This window comes from Musca autumnalis, unplaced genomic scaffold (assembly GCF_047663935.1).
Source record: "Musca autumnalis isolate F117 unplaced genomic scaffold, ASM4766393v1 scaffold_2, whole genome shotgun sequence".
NCBI lineage: Eukaryota > Metazoa > Arthropoda > Insecta > Diptera > Muscidae > Musca > Musca autumnalis.
The window spans coordinates 13,426,628-13,450,728 of NW_027411755.1; the positions used below are offsets into that span (position 1 = coordinate 13,426,628).

Below are 24,101 nucleotides of genomic sequence, written 5' to 3' on the forward strand. Positions count from 1 at the left end.
AATTAAAGGCCTCTCGAATAGCTATCAGTCCATATATTAGTTTTACCTGAAAACAACTTCAGAGTAGGGATAGGTAATGGAAAGCAATAATCGATTTTTCGGCTTTTCGATTTTGGTCTAAAACTAAAAATGCGATTTTTCGGTTTTGCGATCATTTCAGATGTCTTAAAACTCGACTTTCGACTTTTTCATAACCGCAGAAAATCGATTATAATCGACTATTCGTCGATTTTCGAGTTTTCTTTTGAAACTGTAAAACCGCAAAAAGTGTAAAACCGCCATGCCACAATCTATGGGCAAACTCGAAAATCGATCACAAGATAATCGATTATGCGATTTTCACTCTAGACAAAAGTCGACTACGATTTTTAGGTTTTTAACTGCAAAGAGTCGATTAACCGAAAGTCGACTTACCTATCCCTACTTCAGAGGGCTGCATTGGACAGGGAAATATACAGTGAGTGTCAAAAATATTCGGTTTTCAATTCCACCAATAATAACACTTCAGTATTTTAGAAGGCCATGCCCAATATCCAAAAAAAAAAACAAATACCTAAAAAATGTTGGTCTTGTGGCAATTAAAAAGTGTATGTAACATGGATCCATGGCAACCCTATAAGCGAGAATAATAAAGAAGAAGTTGTTAACCCTGTTTTCTATGCGTCAAAAATATTCGGTTTTTGTAACTTTTGTTAATATTTTGCCAAAAAACCGGCCATTATCGAACTTTTTCTGCAATATTCGTATACATTTTAATAATTGCGAACAGAATCTTTGCTCCTGTGTGCAAAAATATTATTATTTATAGCATATTATTAAAATTTAGCGCTAAGGAAAAACTCTATCCCAGAAAAGAGAAAACTGGTCATATTTCATTATAAAAACAGCATAAATAAAAGGAAATTTTGCTTATTTTTGAATATTTAGTCTAATATAGTTGAAATAATGTGCAAAAGTCACGAAAATATAGAAATAATCGATTTCGTGAAAGACATAAGCCAACAAAAACCAATAACTGGGAGGGAAGGTAGAGGAATCTCCTGAAAAATTAAGGCTAAACCGCACTTAATTTTCTTGAAATTGGCCACTGAGTCCTAAATGACTTTCATTAGGTAGAAAATATGCACTTACATTACAAGAAAATCGTAAGGATAAAGCCTTTCATGGCCTTGTAACACATCATAAGTCATTGATAAATACATGTCTCCTAGAAGCTCCTTTGTACTTTTTGTGTTGGAGTACAAAGAAAGGCCGGAAACTTGGTGGTATACTGATTTTCCTGCTTAGGCCTTCAAAACTAACTCCATTTCACCAAGTTTCTGATTTACATCAAGTTTTGAAGATACATCAAGGCGAAACTTGAACTAAATTTTTGGTTACGTAAAAAAGCCGATGGTTTGTGATGTGTTACAAGGCCATGAAAGGCTTTATCCTTACGATTTTTTTTGTAATGTAAGTGAATATTTTCTGTCTTCTGAAAGTCATTTAGGACTCAGTGGCCAATTTCAAGAAAATTAAGGGAGGTTTAGCCGTAATTTTTCAGGAGATTCCTCTACCTTCCCTCCCAGATCTTGTTTTTGGCTAGCTTATGTGTTTCACGAAATCGATTATTTCTATATTTTCGTGACTTTTGCATATTATTTCAACTATATTCGACTAAATATTCAAAAATAAGCAAATATGCCTTTTATTTCTGCTGTTTTTAAAATGAAATATGACCAGTTTTCCCATTTCTGGGATAGGGTTTTTCTTAGCCCTAAATTTTAATAATTTGCTATAAAATATAATATTTTTGCACACAGGAACATAGATTCTATTCGCAATTATTAAAATGTAGGGTAAGTGCACCAGTAGTCGGCACTTTAAGGATTCTCGTATCTTCAGCCGTATGTCATTCCGATCCTAAATATCCAATCAAATTAAATTTAAGTTGTTATGATTCGTTATTTTGTGTAGTTTTAGATTATATAAACAATTTTTTTGATTATTTCTGTTCAGCATGCAAAAAATGCAATTTTAGTGAAATACTGCTTTTTCACCAGTAGTCGGCACCATTCCCCAATAGTCGGCATGATATGATCCAGTAGTCGGCATGTTATATTTAAATAAAGAAAAAATGCATACTTTACATTTTTTCTTAAATATTTGAAAGAACTATAGCTTAAACATTAGTTATTTATACATTTCTTGTTTATGACATACGTTTCTATTGATTTTACTTCAAAAAATAAGGAAATTTAAACATATTGTTTAAATAAATTAGTTCGTACCAGTAGTCGGCATCTATTACCCAGTTGTCGGCACCCCACAACGTACGTATTTCAAATCATGGCTAATATTGCTTAAAATCGCTAAAGTTCCTTTCAAATTGAAAATATTTTTCTATTAATTAGCCTTTAAAGTATTTCTTTAGTATTTTTTAAAATTTTTAGCTAAAAGTAATCGATAAAAATCAATATTTATAACCCCATGCCGACTTCAGGCAAATTTTATATTTTTTTGTCCCTAAAGTCGGCATAAGAAAAAATTGCACAATTATAAATATTTTTTAAAAATTTCTTTTTCTGAAGTGTTCTTTTAACTGTTCTCTACCTATTTTCTTCATTTTAAAATAATTACAGAGCTTATAAGGTTAACATCTCCACAATTTTTTTCTTAAGAAACATGCATTTTCGGTTGTGGTGAAAACCCCTCACTGACAAAAACTTAAATTTCGATATAATAATTGGTCCTAGCTCAATGAAATTTTATATAAAGTTAGCTGACAATATTGTTGAAGAATTTTAAGGATTATTTTCCTAGTTTGTTTTTTTAATTTTTAGTTATTTGAGTTCAAATTCAAAAGGTGCCGACTACTGGTACATGCCGACATTAGGTGCACTTACCCTATACTAATATTGCAGAAAAAGTTCGATAATGGCCGGTTTTTTTGGCAAAATATTAACAAAAGTTGCAAAAACCTAATATTTTTGACGCATAGAAAACAGGGTTAACAACGTTTTCTTTGTTATTCTCGCTTGTAGGGTTGCCATGGATCCATGTTACATACACTTTTTAATTGCCACAGGACCAACATTTTTTAGGTATTTGTTTTTTTTTTTATATTGGGCATGGCCTTCTAAAATACTGAGGTGTTATTATTGGTGAAATTGAAAACCGAATATTTTCGACACTCACTGTATTTCAAAGAATTTGTTATAAAAAAATACAAACTAAAGTTCGAACATTTTTTTTGGTAATTTAAGAGACGGAAATTTTTAATGGAGTAGAGTTGGAGACGAAAGCAGAACTACTGATGGGAAGGCAACATAAAAAAAAACCTTTAGGAGGAGAAAGTACTCTCAATTGTGATTGAATTTAACGGAAACTTTTTTAATTTGTGTTTATATAGTAAAGTTCTTTGTAATGCTTGGTTAACATTACGAAATCCACTCTATTTCAACTGTCAATACCTTTGCCTATACGTCAAATGAAAACTCATTTGAAATCCATTGGATTTCGTTTGACGTTTAATCAATCGAATTGACAGTTGAAATCGAGTGGATTTCGTAAATGTAAACCAAGCATAACACAAATAATAAATTCATTTTATTTCTTCTGGGATATTTCGCAATAGCTTGCATTTTTTACTGCATCTTTAGATTGATTAAAAACACAATCCGAAGAGTGCCTTTAAATTCAAAGCAAACGACTACATCAAAAGCTCTGATTTGGATCGAAAATGGAGTGCATGCTAGCTGTGTGTATATAAATAAGCAGCTCTGTTCCTTTACGTGCAAGAATCTTCAAGTTTTACAACTTTTTATTCGAAAAACGTTTCTTTACTTCAGACACCATACAATTCATATGGAAGCAGATTACAGCTTTTGCTACTTTTGCCGGTTTTACCATTTTCAAAAGTAAAGGAACAGGCCAAGCGTACAATCACATCTACATGTGTTTAAAACATGCGTCGCGTCATTTAAATTGTCAATTCCATAGTCGAATGTCACTTTAGAGAGTTTCATTGAAACAATTTCATGAAAACAAGGGTTCGTAGGTAGAGTTTCACAGTAGAGTGATATCATAAAGTTGCTGTAGTGGGGAACTCGATTCATAAATACCTAAAAGTTTCAATGAAACCACTCTAGTGTGACCTTCGACATAGAATAGCTATCAAATAAATGACGTAAATTCATAAACAACTGTTTTAAATGCAAGTGTAAAATGCATTCTACCTACATTTCAATATCAAATTGCTACAATTTTATTCGTTCGTCAGTAGTAACACGTATAAATTTCGATAAAGTAAATTGAGTTTTTGAGAGACAGCGGTTAAACTTTTGCCACACATATTTTACGTTTTCATAGAAGCTACACCAACCACAAAAGTCAAAAACCTCCAAAAACACCACTACAAATACCAACTACTTGTACCAAAGTAGAATAAGTAATCGATAGTCGAATGAGATTTTTTCATTCAATAACCAAAATCACATACAACCGCAGGAAAAAAGACAACGTTTAATTAACAAAAGAAATTATATTGCTGTTTAAAAACTAATTTTTTGTTAACAAAAACACAGTACACAGTGAAAGGACACAAGCAAAAATAATAATAAAAAAAATTGAAAGGCAACGCGGAAAAGTGGCAAAAGGCATTGAATTGAACGTGTTTTAGCTGAATGAAGGGACGAGGCAGAGAGAACGAAGAAGCAAGAATAAAGAAGAAAGGAGGAGGTGACAGACATTGAAGTAACGAGTGAATGCGACAAAAGCGAGTCGCGAACGATTTTTTGGACATCGCGTTTTTGTGTGATGATTATTTTTTAATATTTTTTTGTAGTGAGAGCATCTATTTCGAGAAAATATTTTCATAAAAGGACGGATTATTTAAATGTGCGCTTCCTATCAACCATAAAACTGTTCCATAGTGTCCATAGTGTGTTTACAAATGAATTGTGCAAAGTGAAAAAATAGAGGTTACCAGAGATTAACAAGAAGAAAAAACTATTTTATTGCATATCTCGAACCCGTGCAGATGAGAAACGGTAGCAGTTCCCAGCATACAAGTTGTTAAAAGGAGACAAAACGTTTATTTTCATTGTGTATTTGGGTAAAGGTGTTCGCGCTGTGGCTAAATGTGAAAACAATATCAAAGTACCGCCACCTGCCACTTGGAGGAGACCTGGAATCATCTGATAAACACGACTATTTTTGCAAAAACATTCTGGGTATTTTCAAAGCAGATTCTGTAACACAGTGGCAATTGAAAGAACAACAAAACACACAAAAACAACAAAGGAACACACAACGCCTCCGCCGTTTTAGACATCAACGGTTTGGCCGTGCATTCGTTTCAATTGCGGAATATTCTAACATAAGTAAGTCTCAATGCATCAGAGGCATCAGAGTAATGCGGCTTTGTTCAGACCATTACAAATCCAAGTCCATCAAACTAGCAACAATTGCAAAGACAATTAGAGGACAAATAGCATTAGCAGCAGTGCTAGAAAGTCACCGCCGCGCCGCCATAGGTCTGTGAGGACGACTGTGTGAGAGCATAACACGACATTAGCAAAAAAGCAAATTGCCGAACGTCGCCGAAGCCAACGCAGCTGCCAACGCTTGTTGCCAATAAACACCTCCAGTCAGTCAGCCAGCCATCATTCGCAAGAAAAATCAAAATCGTGGAAATGATTACCAAGAACGATGTGATAATGTGGTTTAGAGCCCTGGAGAGCTATAAGCGCATAGACACTATGTGCACGCTGCTCAATATGTGTTTGCCATTCGAATTACGTTTCCTGGGCACATGCCTAGAGGAGTTGGGACGTCGTGACTCCCAGGAGCTGCGCGGCATGGAGTTGCGGGCCAATAATCCTCAAGATTTGGCAACGGATATGATTGCCTGCCAAAAGGGTGAACCAACCGATATGAAGGTACGTCGTAAAATGGCATTATATTTGGCCTTAATACGAGCCTGCAATCGTACCAATGTTACCGAAATCTTTCGTACCCTCGAGTCGTGGGGTGAACTCGACTTCTCAACAATGACTGATATTGATACGTTAAAGGAGTTGCTTTTGGTCTATACCATGGCTGCCAATCATCCGGTATTTGAGTTTGAACAACATCTTAAATTTATGAAAATATTTGAAAAAATCAAAGAAAATAAATTGGTGGCTGATCCACCGCCATCTACAACACCACCACCATCACAACAACAGCAGCAGCAACAATCTAATATCCATCCACAAACACCCCATCAAAATGCCGCCACCATATCTGCCACAACTATGGATAACCAGACGCTGCCTATGAATCCACAACAGCAACAAATGCATCAACATCCGCCACCACCGTCCCAACAGGAATTGATGCAACAACATGTTCTGCATGCGGCTCTTCACGCCACCGGTCAACATCATCAGTTGTTGGCCCCAACTCCCATGCAAATGCTGGCCCAGGGTACAATACCGCTCAGTTATCCCCAGAGTCACTTGGCCAAGGTAAACTACGTATATGTATGTGAAGAAGAATCGGTAAAATTTCTTTTTTTTCTCTCTCTGTATTTTTGTGTCATAATTCCGCTTTTCGGAGGCCTCTGTGCGATAGTCATTGAAAAATTAGCGTAGAATACTTTCTTCGTCGTGCATGTTTTTTTTCTGTAGATAAAAGTAGTGGCTCCAAAGATCTTTTTTGTATGTAGGAGATTCGGCATAAATAGAATACTCTCCCACCTGGCGGAAAAATCTGGAAAAATTACCACAGGTAGATCTTGTTGTCCTGATCACAAATACATATATAAACTTTTCCTGAAGTTGCGAAAATTCCCTTGTTAAAGTAAGAAAAAAAATTAAATTTAAAAAAATGTTGTTTTCGTGCCCTAAATTGGCTCCTGTCATAGGAGAAAACCTTAAATCCCCGGCCGAAGGCCGCCTACTTAGAAAAAACTTACAATTTAAAAAAAATTTTCAGATTTTTTCCGTTAGCTGGTAGAGTATTCAATTTGTTCCGGAGATTCAATGGATAATTTGTTGATATACTTTGGAAATTCTTTTTAAGATCGTACGACGTCTTTCTAAGATTTCTAAGAAATTTCTTTAGATAGAAGAAATTTTCCAAATTGGTTACATTGATTAGTCCTCTGTTGAGGTAGATTGATGCCTAGAATAGAACGACATATATTTTTTATTCCCTCATGTCATCGAGGGTATATACACTTTCATAGGGCAAATTGTGTCTGTCTAGCTGGCTGGAGCGCACAATAACTCTCGAAAGGATCAACCGATTCGGTCCAAAATCTGGCTTTCGTAATATTTTGTCCAAACTTAGTTTAAGTTCGAAGAAGGGTTATATCGATTCACTCCTTCCGGTACCTTCACCACAAAAGTTCCCAAATGTTCGGAAAAATTGTGCGCACGATAACTCTTGAAGGAAATAACCGATTTGGTCCCTACATTGCACATAGTGAAATTTCTTCAAGACTTAGATGATGTTCCAATATGGACTCAATCGGTCCACTCCTACGGCTACCTTCCACACAAAATTTGGGATAAGTTTATTTTAGGACCTGATCTCGAATCGCTTTAATTTTTTTTCGGCAACTTGTAGTCACTGCCCCCCATGCGACGGTACAAGTTTCATCAGGGGCAAGTCCGCACTTCCTGAGAAAATAGCCTGAAAGTTGCACAAAACCCTTATGACACGGTGTGACTATGTTTTGTCCAAACATAGTTTAAGTTCGAAGATAAGCCATATCGGTCCACTCCTTCAGGTACCTCCCCCACAAAAGTTTAAAAATGTTCGGAAAAATTTTGCTCACGATAACTCTTGAAGGGAGTGACAGATTAGGTCTATACTTTACACATCGTAATATATCTTCCAGATATACATCAGGTTCGAATATGGACTATATTTGTCCACTCCCTCGGGTACCTTCACACAATATTTCGGACTTGCTCTTGTATCGCTTTAATTTTTGTTGAAGCAACTTGCATACGCTGCCTACAGTACGACGGTAAAAGTTTTTTCAGAGGCAAGTCCATACTTCTTGAGAAGACAACCCGATAGGTGTAAAAATCCCTATGGCACCATATGTAGTGTTTGGGGAGCACGATAACTCCCGAACTGATCAACTGATTTGGTCCAAAATTTTTACTTCGTCATATTTTGTAAAAAAACTTAGTTTCAGTTTGAAGTTGGGCAATACCGGTCTACAACTTACGGTACTTCCCCCCAATATTTAAAAAATGTCACTAAAATAGAACGCACGATATCTTTTGAACGGGGCTGGCATTTTGATCCAAAGATGAGATAAATGTTTGTTAGAAGACCCCACTTCAGATGTCGTCTTTAAAGAAAAAAGTCGAATTCACACATTTTTGAACTCAACTCCAACTCCAATACCATATTTATATATATACAGGCACTTTAAAAAAACCTTCCATACTTAGAAGGGTCCCTCGATCTTTCAAATTGTGTTGTATAGTTAAAAGACCTCTTCAAAAGTTCTTCGTGTATAGCTAGATGTGCCCTCATAACGACCTTCAATAGAAATAAAACCTCTTCAAAAGATGCCCAATATGTAGAAGAATGACATTTTATAGCTTCTTCAGTAGATAACTGATCTTCCATAGACAAGTAAAGTAAAAGTAGTTATTTTTTAAAAAAAATCAATTTCGCCACAAGAGGTTGTAGTTCCATTAGAAAATCCTTCCACAACATTGAACAATAAACTAATTTCAAATTTTTCCCCATTTCCCCCTTCTTTTTCCAGTTAATACCACCTACAGCTGATGGAACGGCATTACAGCATCAACTCGTTGATGGTCTACCACCACATATGATTTCCTCCAACATCATTCCAGACGCAAACAATGGTGCCGCCACAATTCTAACACATCCCAATGCAGCATCATGGGCCATGCGTCAATATCATCAGGCAACAACGCAACCGACCGGAGCTCCCAATTTAATTGATCATCCACCACAAGCCTCTTCGCCCATGTTGAGTCAACAGTCGTCACCATCAAGTAGTCGTGCCACTAGCCCCAATCGTACATCATCATGCGATGGCATGGCACCGAATCAACATCAAGCGCCATCACAAAATCCCTCCCAGACACAGCGTAATATGTCACAACGTTTGGCGGGTAGTACGCTGAAGAATATAAGACGTCCATCGGCTGAGACAACTCCACCGCCTCAAATGTCCCAGATGGTGGGTAGTGAATTGATAATGCCCACCAACATGAAACATATACAGGAGGTAAGTACGGAAATATTATTTCCTAGGTGGGTTGTATTGTAATCCTCCTCTTCCCTCCCTCACTCTTTTAGGTCGTTATGAACAATGAGACTACCGGAAATCAATTACAAAATCTCATACGCAACGGTTTTACACGTTCGGGAAATCATCCGCGCATTAAGGCCAACACCTACATACCACCACATCAGCAACAACAGCAGCAGCAACAACAATCTCCAGTCAATCAACACTATCAGGGTAATTTTGCTGTCAACACAGGTCTTACATATGCCATGCAAAATATGAACATGTCTGACGTCATGTCATCCAGTGGTCATCATAGCATGGATGGTAATATGATGAGCATGAATTCCAATAAGAGTACAGGCAGTGATTCCGGCAGTTCCATTGGTTCATCTGGGGAAATATCACCACCAGAAACCCCAACCCTAATGATGAACAATGCCACCACGAATCCCGCCATGAGAGGTGGTGATCAACAGTCACAGCAGCAACAACAACAGCAGCCAACACAAAAACATCACCAACCTTCACAGCTGAGTTATAACAAGCAAATGGGTCTGCAACGTTTAAATGGTAGATCGGAAAAAATGAACTCCGTTGGTGGAGGAGGTGGTGGCGGTGGAAGTGGTGGTGGAAATAATGTGATGAATGCCAGTGCTATACTCTATGCCCAGACTGCTGCGCAGCAACAGCAACAACAACAACAACAGCAGCAGCAACAACAGTCAGCCAACCAACAAGCCATATATGCCGAAATGTTGTTGGGGCCCGGAAATGGGGGCACAACAAATGTCATGCAAACCTCAATGACCAATAACAATCCCGGTGGTAATCCTGCTGGAAATGTGGTTTCAAGCAACAATAATATGGTGGGTAACAACACCGTGCTCATCAGTTCACCCTCGGCCGGTGCTGGTACAGCCACCTTAGGCAATGTCTTGTCAACGAATTCGGTGTTATTGCAGTCCCATCAACAGCAATATAATGCCACATATCCTTATCATGCGGCAGCTGCAGCGGCCCAACATTTGGCAGCCACAACACGTCCTCCAATAATGACCCACAATCCAGGTATGGCACCTCCACCACATAGTACTTTCCGTGTGCCTAGTTTCCAGCTGCCACCCAATGGCGGTGAGCTATTGTATCAAACTTATCATCCACCCGGTATAGCGTTTTTATCGGGAGCCCCAGCACCACCACCAGGTGCACCACCCGGCACCCTGAGGAGTACGAATAGTGGAGGAGCAGTAGCAGTGACACAACCGCCACCAACGCCACAACAAATTCCAACGCCAACCCAACAAACGACGGCCCAACAACAGCCGCAACAGTTACAGCAAACACCACAAGCCACAGTTCTAGCCTCACCCTACAGTTCACTAAGTGTGAGTTTAAGCACGAAACCTCTGTCCTGCTATAATTGCGGTTCCCAGACACACAGTGGCCGGGAATGTCAAGAAGCCTCCATGGACGATGTAACACGTAGCGCCATTTATAAATTAGACTATTCCCAAGCCGCAACAGGAGCGGGGGCGGGAACACCAAGTGCCGCCGCCTCAACACCTGCAAATGTCGTCTCCACAAATTCCTCCCAACAACAGCAGCAACAATCTGTAAGTAACAGTGCATCCGAATCGTCAATATCATCGTCAGGAACAACGCAACATAAAAGTCATGACAGCAGCGCTGTTAATTCCCTATCATCCTCATCATCGGTAGCATCAGCGGCCTCTGTATCAAATGCAGCATTAACTGCAGCGGCGGTGGCCACAGCAGCAGCGGGAGCAAAATGAAGAGAAAACAGCAGCAGCAGCAACAACAACAAAGTGAGTGTTTTATTTTCATAGATAGAAATGAAAACATAAATGGTGTTCAACGATGATCAGACGATGAAGACGTAAGACTATATATATATCTATTCATAACTATATATATATACAAACACACACACACCTACATACAGACACATACGTATATATAGAGATAGATGCTAATAGGTTTAAACTGGATTTAAGCGTAAGGTTATACGTTCGCAAAAAAAGAAACAACAACAAAAACACTTATTATTATAGTGATATAAAAACAACTACAACAAAATCAAAACAAAAACAAAACAAATTGAGATATAAATAGCAAAAAAACGGTTATAGTGAACCAAATCAATACTTCAATGAAGCAATTGTTAGTTAAAAGAACATTGTAAATTTCTTTACAAGACTATGTTATTTATACTTATTAAGAAGGTTTATAACGCAGGGTTATAAAGCCATTAACCACCAACTTACAATTTATGTGATGGACTTACCATGCATAAAATCAAATGTTTATAACGAATTACGAAAATTACTACAGGGGAGACGTTTTTGACTATCTCAAAGTGTAAAATAAATATCCCCCCAGTGTTCCCTATAACCGTTTAGTTGCCTGCCTGTATATTAAGTACATATATATAAGAGCGTGTTTTTCTTGTTTTTAAGAAGGAAATAAATAATATGCCTATGTTGTTATTTGACATAAGCATATTTGTTTTTAAGTAAATTTAACTTTGACAACTTTTTTTGGTTAAAGAAAAAAAATCTAATTATTATTAATTATTGATATTTAAACAAATCACACAGCAAAATGTTTTAATTATTCTAGTTTTGTTAATTTTGGCAAACAAAAAAAACTGTCTATTTAATTTATTTTTAGTAAAGAAAAAGAAAACAAACAAAAAAAATTGTAAAATATTGTACAAAAAAATAAAAAACAAATACTTTTTAGAGATAACCCAAACTGAAAAAAAAAAACAACATTTAGGTCTATCCTTTTTTATATGTAAATTTTTGTTTATTAATTATCATCTACATATGTCAAAGTATCAATGGCAAAAGAGCTATTTCATGATGCTGTTTGTCGTTTCGTCTTCTAAACTGTGATCAAAGCTTTAATACTTTGAATTCATTCTTTGTCATTTTCAATTATTTGAAACGTGTTGTAACAAAATGAAGAAAGTAAGAAAAAAATTATCCAAACGCCCCTAGTAAACCTTGTTGGTGCGGGAACTTTTTTCACCGATGAAGTTATGCCAATGGGGGAATACTCCAGATTAAAGCAATCGTTTTTTCATTAAGGTACCCAAATTCCCACCTAATTCGTTTTCCTTATATTCTTTGGTATATTATCACATTTTGGCTTAACATTTTGAGTTACGAAGGAAACCTTCATTGGTCTATTTAGATCTCTCTTTTATTTATTAATAGGGGTACATATTAGACTTGGCTGTCAAAAATATGGCAATGTTGTGAAAAATATGTTTTTATGCCCCTAAAAATCGATGACTACAATGATATTGCGGATTTGCTAATGTGTTGGGAACCTATCACTTTTATGTATTTTTAATAAATTACTATTATTACTAAAAGGTTTAAAAAGAAGTGTGGCACCCTAGACTTCCCTTTTATCAAAAAGCATTCATTTTTTTAAAGATAGAAAAATAATTGGGAAACAAATTTTTTAAGATAGTCTGGAATGACAAGGTTATTTACATAGGCAGATAAATCACTTGGAAAAACCTAAGGATACAAATCCTGGTTAAAAGAATTCGCTTCCGAATTGTTGTAATATGATCCGGAAGGCTCTCAAAAATGGACAAAACAGAGAGCATAGGCGATTAAATTCGGTCACAGTATTTACATAGGCAGATAAAATCACTTGAAAAAACCTAAGGATACAGATCCTGGTTAAAAGAATTCACTTCCGAATTGATGTAATATGATCCGGAAGGCTCTCAAAAATGAATAAAAAAAAGAGAGCATAGGCGATTAAATTCGGCCACAGTACCTTTAGACCAGCGTTGGGTTAGGTTTAATGACGCGTAGCTGTCTCAATTGTCAGCAACTTCACTCGGAGACCTTATGGTCCATTGTGCTCTTCCTGAAGAATGTTGAAAGAGAAGTTGTAAAAGATATTGTGGACAGACTGTCAGGGATTGTATGTTCAGCCATGATTCGCAGTCTTTTGGTTGAGAGAATTGGGTAAGCGACATAATTGCTCGTTTGTTTTTGTTTCTTCTTCATTTTCGCATAGCCTGCCATGGTCAGCAACTTCATCCCTTTTAAATCTGATTCTGCAGTGACCCGTGATTAATCCTACTGCTAGTTTTAGGTCGGATTTGATTAGGGAAATTCGTTCGAAGAATATTGAAAATCTTACATCTGAGTTCCGTGTACCAAATCTGGGTAAAGGAAGGGGGAGGACAGGAAAAGGGGAGTAGGAAATTAGATAAAACAGAGAGCTAGGGAAGAAAAAGTGGTTAATTGAACTTATTGAGCCTAGCTAGGATTACCCGACACATAACCACTTACAGGGATTGTACGTTCACCCATGATTCACAGTGTTTTGGTTGTGAGAATTGGGCAGCGATATTATTGATCGTTTGTTTTTGTTTCTTCTTCATTCGCGAGACATAAATCTGATTCTGCAGTTACCCGTGATTAGTCCTACTGCTAGTTTTATGTCTGGTTTGATTATGGAAATTCGTTCGAAGAATATTGAAAACCTTACATCTGAGTTCCGTGTACCAAATCTGGGTAAAGCAATGGGGAGGACAGGAAAAAAGGGGAGGAGGAAATTAGATAAAACATAGAGCTAGGGAAGAAAAAGTGGTTAATTGAACTTATAACCACTTACGGCTCCTTCAGCGCCGAAGGATCTATGGAAGATGCAATATCATGGACACCAAACAGTCTGTGTCTTTTGATTGTCAATCTATGACACCGACAGAAAAGGAGCTCAATTGCTTCCGTCTCTTCTACATCTTCACATAGCCTGAAGTACTCAACGTTGTCGTTCTCCCACTTACTTGCTATATTACGCTGCAGTAATTAACCCTATAACAATTCTGATCTCTGATTTGCGATGTGGGAGAAGCAGAGCTCCGAATACTCCCAAGTTGAGGGGGGGCAACTTGCCCCCTCTCCAGCGCAAAACAAAAACTTTTCCCACCCTCACATAAACTTGCCCCAAACCAACCAAAAATATTGCACTCAAAAAAATGACCAATTTTTCACTCGCGAGTAAGTCGGAGCTCGGGGAGAAGGGACATAGTTCTTCGTCCTGAGATTGTCGAACAGATTGACTTCGATACCTTCTATCCAGGTTCGTTCTGACAGATTACACACAAAACAAATAGCAGTCAATATCGACGCCCAGAGTACAATTCCTATAGATAATCTACATTTTGACTAAGCAAGTGCGGGGTGGAACCGTGGTGCAATGGTATGCACACTCGCCTTGCACGCAGAAGGTCGTGGGTTCGATTCTCCGGCCAAGCAACATCAAACCATTTTCAACGGTGGCTAAATATCCCTCAGCAATGTTGGCGACATTTCCTTAGTATTCCAACCGTGTAAAACTTCTCTACAAGTGGTGTCTTAAGACACGCCGTTCGGACTCGGCGATAAACAGTAGGTCCCATATCCTTGATCTAATATGACTCGGGGTGCACTCATTGATATGAGAGAAGTCTCCCCTGTCCCATCTGGGATGTTCGTGGAACAATTATATAAGTGCGGGGTGCAATGGTATGCAGCCAGACAACATCACATAACATGACCATCCTAAGCATTTCTTCCATGTCAAACAACTCTGCCAGGAATTTTTTAAGGCACACCCTTCTAACATGGGTCCATTGAGCTCCATGAGGGGACGATAAGGAAGGGAAGTTCCTCTATGGGGCAAAGTACTAAGGGATAATCCCCCTGGCTACGTCGGTGCTGGGTATTATGAAAGTAAAATTAGGGGTGAAGAAGAAGAAGCCATGACACTCTCTTACAAGAAGTGAGGATTTACGTAAATCTAAGAAAGAGGCAAGAGTACTTATCTCGTATCTACCAAGTAGTCACGCCCTTTTGTCTTTTGCACGGGGTCACTACAGTGTACATCCACACCTTCTCCGGCTAATGGCCTGGGGAGTCATCTTTCCATTTGGGCCTCATATTTTCGAAGCCATATTCAGGGGTCTCTAGTTTTCTCGGAGTTTCCTACATAAGATGTAATGGTTTGTAGAGTTTATTCGCCGTTATGCTATGGTCAGAGAGAGAGAAAGGGAGGTGTATTTGTGGAAATGAAGAATAAACTATCAGTACCAACTTGAGTTGGTATGGTCAAGTTACTCAAACGACAATTATGAGATGTCTAAAAAGAAAGGCTTTAAAGTCAAGCTTTTCAAAAGAGCATGACCAAGGGGCGACCAAAGTGGAGTCATTATAGATTATCAAAGGGGAGTCCTTAAAAGGGTAGTTGTCAACCCGCACTATGACTATCGAAGTTCAAGTTCCAAGAACAAAGTCTATATCGGACAAGAATTTTCGCTTAAGTGTAGTTTAAGTCTGTTCGAGGATTGTTTTGAAATTTTTATCGAAGGTAGTCTTTATACCCTCAGCCTTTAGGCTAAAGAGGGTATTTACACTTGATACGACCAAAAATGTGCCTCATCGAAATAATGGTTTTAGACCCCAAGTATGTTTGAAACAGATCAATTTTGAGTCCATCTAGCAATGTCCGTCCGTCTGTCTGGCTGGTGCGCACGATAACTCTCGAACGGATCAATCGATTCGGTTCAAATTTTGGATATTGAAATATTTTGTCCAGATTTGATTTAAGTTCGAAGATGGGCCATATCGGTCCACTCCTTCAGGTACCTCCCCCACAAAAGTTCAAAAATGTTCGGAAAAATTGTCCGCACGATAACTCTTGAAGGGAGTAACCGAATTGAACCAAACTTTGCATATGGTAATACTACCTCTAGGCATACATCAAGTTCAAATATGGATTATATCGGTCCACTCCTACAGGTACCTCCCACACAAAATTTAAAATAAGTGCAGTTTAGTGACACCTCATTAATCGTTATGAAATTTTTTGTAACAGGATGTTCGTGCGGCCCGCGTTGCTTTATTGTAATTTTTTTCGAGGGCAAGTCCATAGTTCCCGAGATAATGGCGCATAACCTCAAAAAAAAAAAAACGCTGCACTATGTCCCCGAGTTCAAATAAACGGTGGCCAAATATAAAAGGAGTTGGCGTTGGCAGATGAATTTTGGTATAAATACTTATAGTTCACTGACAATGTAGCGAGCAAAAAATTGGGAAAGTCGGCCCACGTTTTGGGTAGTCCCCATGCAACGGTACTTCTTAATGTTTCGATATTTTGAATATTTTAGCTAAACTTATCAACCAAATTGGTTGAATTTTGAGATGCGGGGTTTTCACTTTACAAAAAACTTTTCCGATAAGAATTATGGACATGGGTCCACGTTTTGATATAGATACATATGTTTCCCGCCCAAATACGCCGAAATTTTGCATTGAGGGTTCCCAATGGACCAAAAAACTTTTCTGATAAAAATTATGTACATAGGTCGACGTTTTGATATAGCTCCAATAGAACGGTATCGCGCGATTTTCGGTATTTTCAAGGTTTTAACCACATTAAACAACCAATGTAGCTGATATTTGGTATTTAGTCTTCGCCAGGTCTTGCGAAATATTTGTACAGAGAATTGTTGGTATTGGTTCACGTTTTGATAAAACCCCAGTGGAACGTTGCCGCCCAACTCCTTCAGGTACCTCCCCCACAAAAGTTGAAAAATGTTCGGAAAAATTGTGTGCACTATAACTCTTGAAGGGAGTGACCGATTTGGTGCATACTTTACACATCGTAATATATCTACCAGATATATATCATGTCCGAATATGGACTGTATTTGTCCACTCCTTCGGGTACCTCCCACACAAAATTTCGGATAAATTCACTTTAATAGCTGCTCTCGAATCACTTTGATTTTCGTTGAAGCAACTTGCATTCGCTGTCTCCATTACGGCGGTAAAATCTTTATCAGGGGCAAGTCCATACTTCTTGAGAAAACAGCCCGTATAGTGTAAAAATCCCTATTGCACCATATGTAGTGTCTGGAGCGCATGGCAACTCTCGAAGCTTTGAGCTTTTATCCTAGTCCATATTTTTGTAGAAAAGTTCATACGCCCAAAATTTTGAAACCCCCCTAACATATGTTTTTTCGAGAAAAAAGTATTTTAATTCACACAGGCTGAGGGTATATCTCTGTCGGCAAAGCCGACTGATACTTTTTTACTTGTTGTCTTATAATTTCAACAATATATTTTTTTTTCGTGGACACGAAAAATTAATCCAATTCGAATATATGGACTATGGCGTGTGGAAATTTTTAAAAGCGTGTGGTCATTAGGGCTGCGCCTTCATATAATTCCTGCACTAAAGTTTTTAGTTACAATGCTATGTTACAATGCGATATTTTTATTCTGCGTAGGCTATGTTTTGGTTACTCCTGTCAGTGGAAAAATTAAACCCCTGTTTATGATACCTATCCCACAAACGCCTAAAATGTACGTTGAAAACTTCCAAAACATATTTTTTGCCTAGGAAATTGCAGCTTATTAGAACTAGGTATCTGCTCTTAGCACATTTGGTTTCACCGCTCCAGTTATTTATTTTTTTGTGCTATCACAGCCCTCAGGCTCTATCTCTATTAACAAATTTGACTTTTACTTTCCCCTTCTCAAAAGTTACAAAACTTCCAAAAAATAAACAAATGAATCTAAAACAGAGATTTTGACTCAGTTTCTTTATACCCTACTCCACAATGTGGGAAGGGTATTATTTGAATACTGGTTTCTGTCTTCATACTTCTCAGATGAGGGAGGAACTCATTCTTATTTCTGATAATAAGAGCCTAAGTACCTCTGGTCTCTGGGTTATAATTCCCCAATCTCTGTAGACTTGTTTTTACTTTATTTGGACTGTTATTTTGTGATTATTGACTCCTTCATGCTTTTGCTTATGTATAAGACAGAATATTTCGCACCATTTCCCAAGCATTCTCAAAATTTCAGAAAAATATGTTGAGCTTGATTTGATATTATTTTAATCTAACCTTGCCATATCCTTACTTTAAAAAAAAAATTATTCCAACCATATTCGACTACACTGTAGTATGAAAAAATATGACTTTGTGGATGCAAAATGTTGTAATTTTTCAATAACATTTCCTACCTAACCTCACTTTCTTGAACGATAGAAATGTAAGGTTAGAGAATTCATAAAAGAATTGGTTAAATTTGATAACTTTTTCTCTTTTTTTTAGTTATAGAAAACACGCACACATGTATGTATTGTACGATTGTGTAAATGTATGATGGTTTGTATAACTTTTTAGCTTAAATCCATGTTTCTTCTCTAATATGCTTTTGTGGTAAATGTTCGTTTGTTGTCGTCGTCTTCACAAAAATCTGGCACGATAATTTATATTTAAGATCCTCTAAGTAAATGTTCTCTCGATGGAACACTGCGAGAAATTGAGAAAAAAAGAAGTGTTCTTGTTGGCGGTTTATTTTGTTTGTTTGATAAGCCACAAAACAAACCACCATCACACATCCCCTCCTAAAAGTAAATACTATATATACAAATATATATAAATAAGAAGAAGAAAAAAGGAACAATTACAAAAGTGGTGGGTGGGTTGGAGTTGGAGAGAAGATGGGTGGCAATTAGCTCCAAATAACATTATCATCATTGAATAAAAAAAGTATGATGATAACTACCACCCACCCACCCACCATCCTGTAGATTTGATAATAAAACTAATAACAATGTGTATGTGTTTTTATACATTAAAAAAAACTTAGTAGTAATTATAACAATTTAATCACAACATTTTTATTTAATTTTAAAAACCAACCATATACTGAGAAAATAAAAACAACAAAAAGAGAGGAAAAGAAGCGGAAATCAAATTTCACGCTTTTTTAATTATTATTCTTTTTAAAAAAATACATTTTTTGTCTCTTAAATTAGTAAGTAAATTAAAAAAAAAACAACCACAAAAATTTACTCTATTAAGTAATAAATAATATAAATATATATACAAACAAAAAAAATTATTATATTTAAAAGGAAATAAAAATTTTATTAGTGAAAAAAAGAAAAATAATTAACAAAATAAAAAAACAAAAATAAAACCTAGTGTATTTTCTTTAAGTGTTTAAAGACTAAGAAAAATTATATATGAATAAAAAAGAAACACAAACAAAATTATATATTAGACAAAAGTGTAAGAATAAAATAAATAAACAAAAGAAAAGTTAGGTTAACTTTATTAAAGAAAGTGAAAGAGAAATAAAATCAACAAAAAACTGTACTCTGATAAAAGAAATGAAAAAAAAAATAAAAAAACAACAACAACATATAATGTACAATAGCAAAAAAATATTTATAAGTAAAATTTTGTAACACATCGAGTGAAATGTCAGGGACCTAACAAGAAGAGTGCAGTTTAAGACCTCCTCTCGAATCGTTTTGATTTTTGTTGTAACAAGTGGTATTCGATGCCCCCATTATGACGGTGCAACTTTTTACAGGGGCAAATTCATACTTCCTGAGAAAATGACCTGAAAACTGTAAAAACCGCTAAGGAACCATGTGTAATGGATGCAGCGCACGATAACTCTCCAACGAATGAACCAATTCGATTCAAAATTTGGCAGTCGTAATATTTAGAGCAAACTACTTAAATCAAATTCATAAATCAAATAACTGTCAACTCCTTTGGGTACCTCTCCAAAAAAGTTCAAAACTTTTCGCTAAACGTGGTGATAACTCTCGAAGACAGTAACCGATTTGGTCCATATTTTGTACATCGTAATATTTCTAACAGATATTGATCAGGTTATAATATGGACTATATATGTATGTCAACTCCTTCGGGTATCTCCCACACAAATTTTGGGAAAAGTGAGGTTTAATACCTCCTCTCGAATCGTTTTGAATTTTATTGTAGTAACTTGTATTCGCTGGCCCCATTACAACGTTACAAGTTTTTTCAGGGGCAAGTCCATACTTCCTGAGAAAATGGCCCAAAATCTGTAAGAACCGCTAAGGCACCATGTGTAATGGATGCAGCGCACTATAACTCTCCAACGAATAAACCAATTCGATTCAAAATTTGGCAGTCGTAATATTTTGCGCAAACTACTTAAATCAAATAACTGTGCACTCCTTTGGGTACCTCTTCAAAAAAGTTCAAAATTTTTCGCTAAACATGGTGCGCATGATAACTATCGAAGACAGTAACCGATTTGGTCCATACTTTGCACATCGTAATATTTCTAACAGATATAGATCAGTTTATAATATGGAATATATATCTCAACTTCTTCGGGTATCTCCCACACAAATTTTCGGAACAGTGCAGTTCAGCACCTCCTCTCGAATCGTTTTGATTTTTGTTGTAGTAACATGTATTTGCTGCCCCCATTACAACGTTGCAAGTTTTTTCAGGGGCAAGTCTATAGTTCCTGAGAAAATGGCCCGGTAAATGATAAAACCCCTATCACACCATGTGTAGTGTGGCACGATAACTCTCGAACGGATCAGCCGAATCGGTCCAAAATTTGGCCTTCGTAATATTTTGTCCATACTTAGATCAATTTCGAATATGGATCATATTGGTCAACTCCTAATACGGAGGGCTTCTATTCTACAGAAGCCTCCTACGGAGGCCTTCTATTCTATAGAGGAATCCCACAGAGACCTTCTATTCTATAGAAACCTCCTACGGAGGCTTTTTAGTCTATAGAAGTATTCTACGGAGGCCTTTTATTCTATAGAAGCCTCCTACGGAGGCCTTCTGTTCTATAGAAGCCTCCTACGGAGGCCTTCTTTTCTATAGAAGCTTCCCACGGAGGTCTTCTATTGTATAGAAGCCTCCCACGGAGGTCTTCTATTGTATAGAAGCCTCCCACGGAGGTCTTCTATTCTATAGAAGCCTCCCACGGAGGTCTTCTATTCTATAGAAGCCTCCCACTGAGGTCTTCTATTCTATAGAAGCCTCCCACTGAGGTCTTCTATTCTATAGAAGCCTCCTACGGAGGTCTTCTATTCTGTAGAAGCTTCCTACGGAGGTCTTCTATTCTATAGAAGCCTCCTACGGAGGTATTCTATTCTATAGAAGCCTCCTACGGAGGTATTCTATTCTATAGAAGCCTCTAACGGAGGTCTTCCATTCTACAGAAGCCTCCTACGGAGGCCTTCTATTCTATAGAAGAATCCCACAGAGGCCTTCTATTCTATAGAAGAATCGCACAGAGGCCTTCTATTCTATAGAAACCCCCTACGGAGGCCTTTTAGTCTATAGAAGTCTCCTACGGAGGCCTTTTATTCTATAGAAGCTTCCTACGGAGGCCTTCTATTCTATAGAAGCTTCCCACGGAGGTCTTCTATTGTATAGAAGCCTCTTACGGAGGCCTTCTGTTCTATAGAAACCTCCTACAGAGACCTTCTGTTCTAAAGAAGCCTCCTAGGGAGTCCTTCTATTGTATAGAAGCCTCCTAGGGAGGCCTTCTATTGTATAGAAGCTTCCCACGGAGTTCTTCTATTGTATAGAAGCCTCCTACGGAGGCCTTCTGTTCTATAGAAACCTCCTACAGAGACCTTCTATTCTAAAGAAGCCTCCTACAGAGGCCTTCTATTGTATAGAAGCCTCCTAGGGAGGCCTTCTATCCTTTAGAAGGATCCTACGGGGCTTTCTATTTCAGAAAAGTACCGTCTAAGAGCTGCTCTCGAATCGATTTGATTTTTGTACAACAACTTCCTTCCATTCGCTGCTACCATTACGATGATACAAGTTTTTCAGGGGCAAGTCCATGCTTCCTGAGAAAAGTGGCCCGTAAGATGTAAAAATCACAATGGCCCCATATGTGGTGGCACGATAACTCTCGAACGGATCAGCCGAAACGGTCCAAAATTTGGCCAGCGTAATATTTTGTCCATACCTAGTTTAAGGTCGAAGATGGACAATATCGGTTGACTTCTTCCTGTATTTCCCCCTCAAAAGTGCAACGCATTTTCTCCACAACGATACTCACGTTTATCTTGAACGGAGAAAACGATTTGGTCCAAACTTTGGATCTCCTAATATTTTGTCCAAATGTAGTTTAACTTCGAAAATGGTCCATATCGGTCTTCTCCTTAGGGCACCTCCCCACAAAAGTTCAAAACAATTTGTAAGTGCAGTTTAGGGTCTGTTAGAGGATCCTTTGGAAATGTATACCAATGTTACTCCTTGTGGTCCTGTTTACAGCGATATTATGTTTTTCATGGGCAAGTCCATGCTTCCTGACATAGTGGTCCAAAAGCTCTCAAAAATGACTGGTGGGCGTGATATCTATCGAAAAGAAATTACTCCAAAAATAAGATCCACTTTCAAAATGAACACATTTCCTTAGGTATATCCTACGCAAAACTCTTGAGCATTAATCCAAATTTACATATTTTTTTTTCGGCAAGCTCATGCATCCAAAAAAGGCCACAACATCAGAAATTCTTCTTAATATATAATTATTGAGGAAAAGGATTTTGGTTGCCTAGCGGGTATTCGATTCGATATTGTCAATTGATGATAGTTTCAATTCACACTGGCTCGGCTACGCCGACTGATACTTTTTTAATCTTTCGCTCTAACTTAAATCAATTTCGAAAATAGACTACATCGGATAATTCCTTCCGGCGGCTCCTCACAAAAGTTCAAATTTTTCACTTAAGTCCCTTTTAAAGCTCTTCGGGGATTGTTTTGAAATTTTCAACAGGGTAGTCCTTGTGATTCTGACTACAACAATATAACATTTTTCGTGGGAAAGTCCATGCTTCCTAACATAGTGACCCACAAAGTTCTAAAAATCCTACGGTGACCAACTAAAATGGCTGGCGTGTTGTCTTTGTATTTTTTCGCTAGAGGAGTGAGTGAGTTTTCTCACTTTCCCCCATTAAGTTGAAACGACGGAAAGACAAACCCCCAATACTTCCTAAGATATGGGCCTACATATGACGCAATATTTAGGCCCACTCCTTCATACATCACTGCCATTATGCTATGATTTTAGGGAAATTTTTTTAGGGAAATTCTATTTATTCCTTCCTTAGCATATTTAGGTTCACCGCTCCTGTTGCTGTTTTTTGGTACAGTCACAGACTGGGTATAACTCTGTTGGCAAAGCTGACGGATGATACCTTTTACTTGTTTGGTTCTTGAAGGGGTTTCCATTGGATTACTTCTAAAAATATCCTCTTCCTTTTTTCATATAAACACTACCCCCTCGTCAAGGCCCCTTGACATTCCACTCCATGTGTTATATTGTGTACTATAGCAAATGAATAAATAAAAACACTATTTTTAAGAAAATTTTATCACCGTTTTATTATGTTTTTTTTTGTTTTTTTATCTTCCCCAATATTGTTTATATATTTATATAAGCTTGTATATTTAATTTTTTATTATTTTAAACTTTTTTGTGTCAATAGTTCTATATACAATACATACAATAAATACATTTAGTTAGTTTATACAAATGTTTCTAATTTTGCAAATCAAATAACTATTGTTTAAAAACAACAACAACAAAATTAAGACAAATTTGTTTTTCCTGCATTAACATACCGCCATCCAGTCAACAAAAAAAAAAAAAGAGAAAAAAAAAATAAAAAAAAATTTCACAGTTATTATTTTTTAAAAAAATGTTATTATTAATTAATTAATTATTATTGTGTAAAACCAGAAATAGTTAATGTTTAATGGGTCTAATAAAAAAACAACTCTCTATACACATAAATTTAATAAATTAAAAAAAAGAAAAAACAACAACAAAAGATTAATAATAACACTAGTTTACAACAAACAAAACGTGAAAATTCAAAAATAAAATGTGTTGTCTGCTTCATAGAAATAAAAATGGCATTTTATTTGGTGGTTTTTGTGGCAGGATTAGTGACA

At 37.0% G+C, this 24,101-nt stretch overlaps 1 protein-coding gene across 3 annotated transcripts; it reads left to right on the top strand.

Moving 5' to 3' along the window:
- The first annotated feature begins 4,435 nt into the window (after nucleotides 1-4,435).
- Nucleotides 4,436-11,377, top strand: LOC141393696 (uncharacterized). Of its 3 annotated transcripts, none has more exons than XM_073967058.1 (3): nucleotides 4,436-6,491; nucleotides 8,762-9,253; nucleotides 9,325-11,377. In XM_073967058.1, exons 1-3 carry the CDS (start codon nucleotides 5,676-5,678, stop codon nucleotides 11,050-11,052), a joined length of 3,036 nt encoding a protein of 1,011 aa, XP_073823159.1. In that variant the 5' UTR covers nucleotides 4,436-5,675; the 3' UTR covers nucleotides 11,053-11,377. The 3 variants fall into 3 exon arrangements, with proteins under 3 accessions (XP_073823159.1, XP_073823157.1, XP_073823158.1); XM_073967056.1 differs by having other exon boundaries at nucleotides 4,442-6,524; XM_073967057.1 differs by having other exon boundaries at nucleotides 4,442-6,506.
- The last annotated feature ends 12,724 nt before the right edge of the window (nucleotides 11,378-24,101 follow it).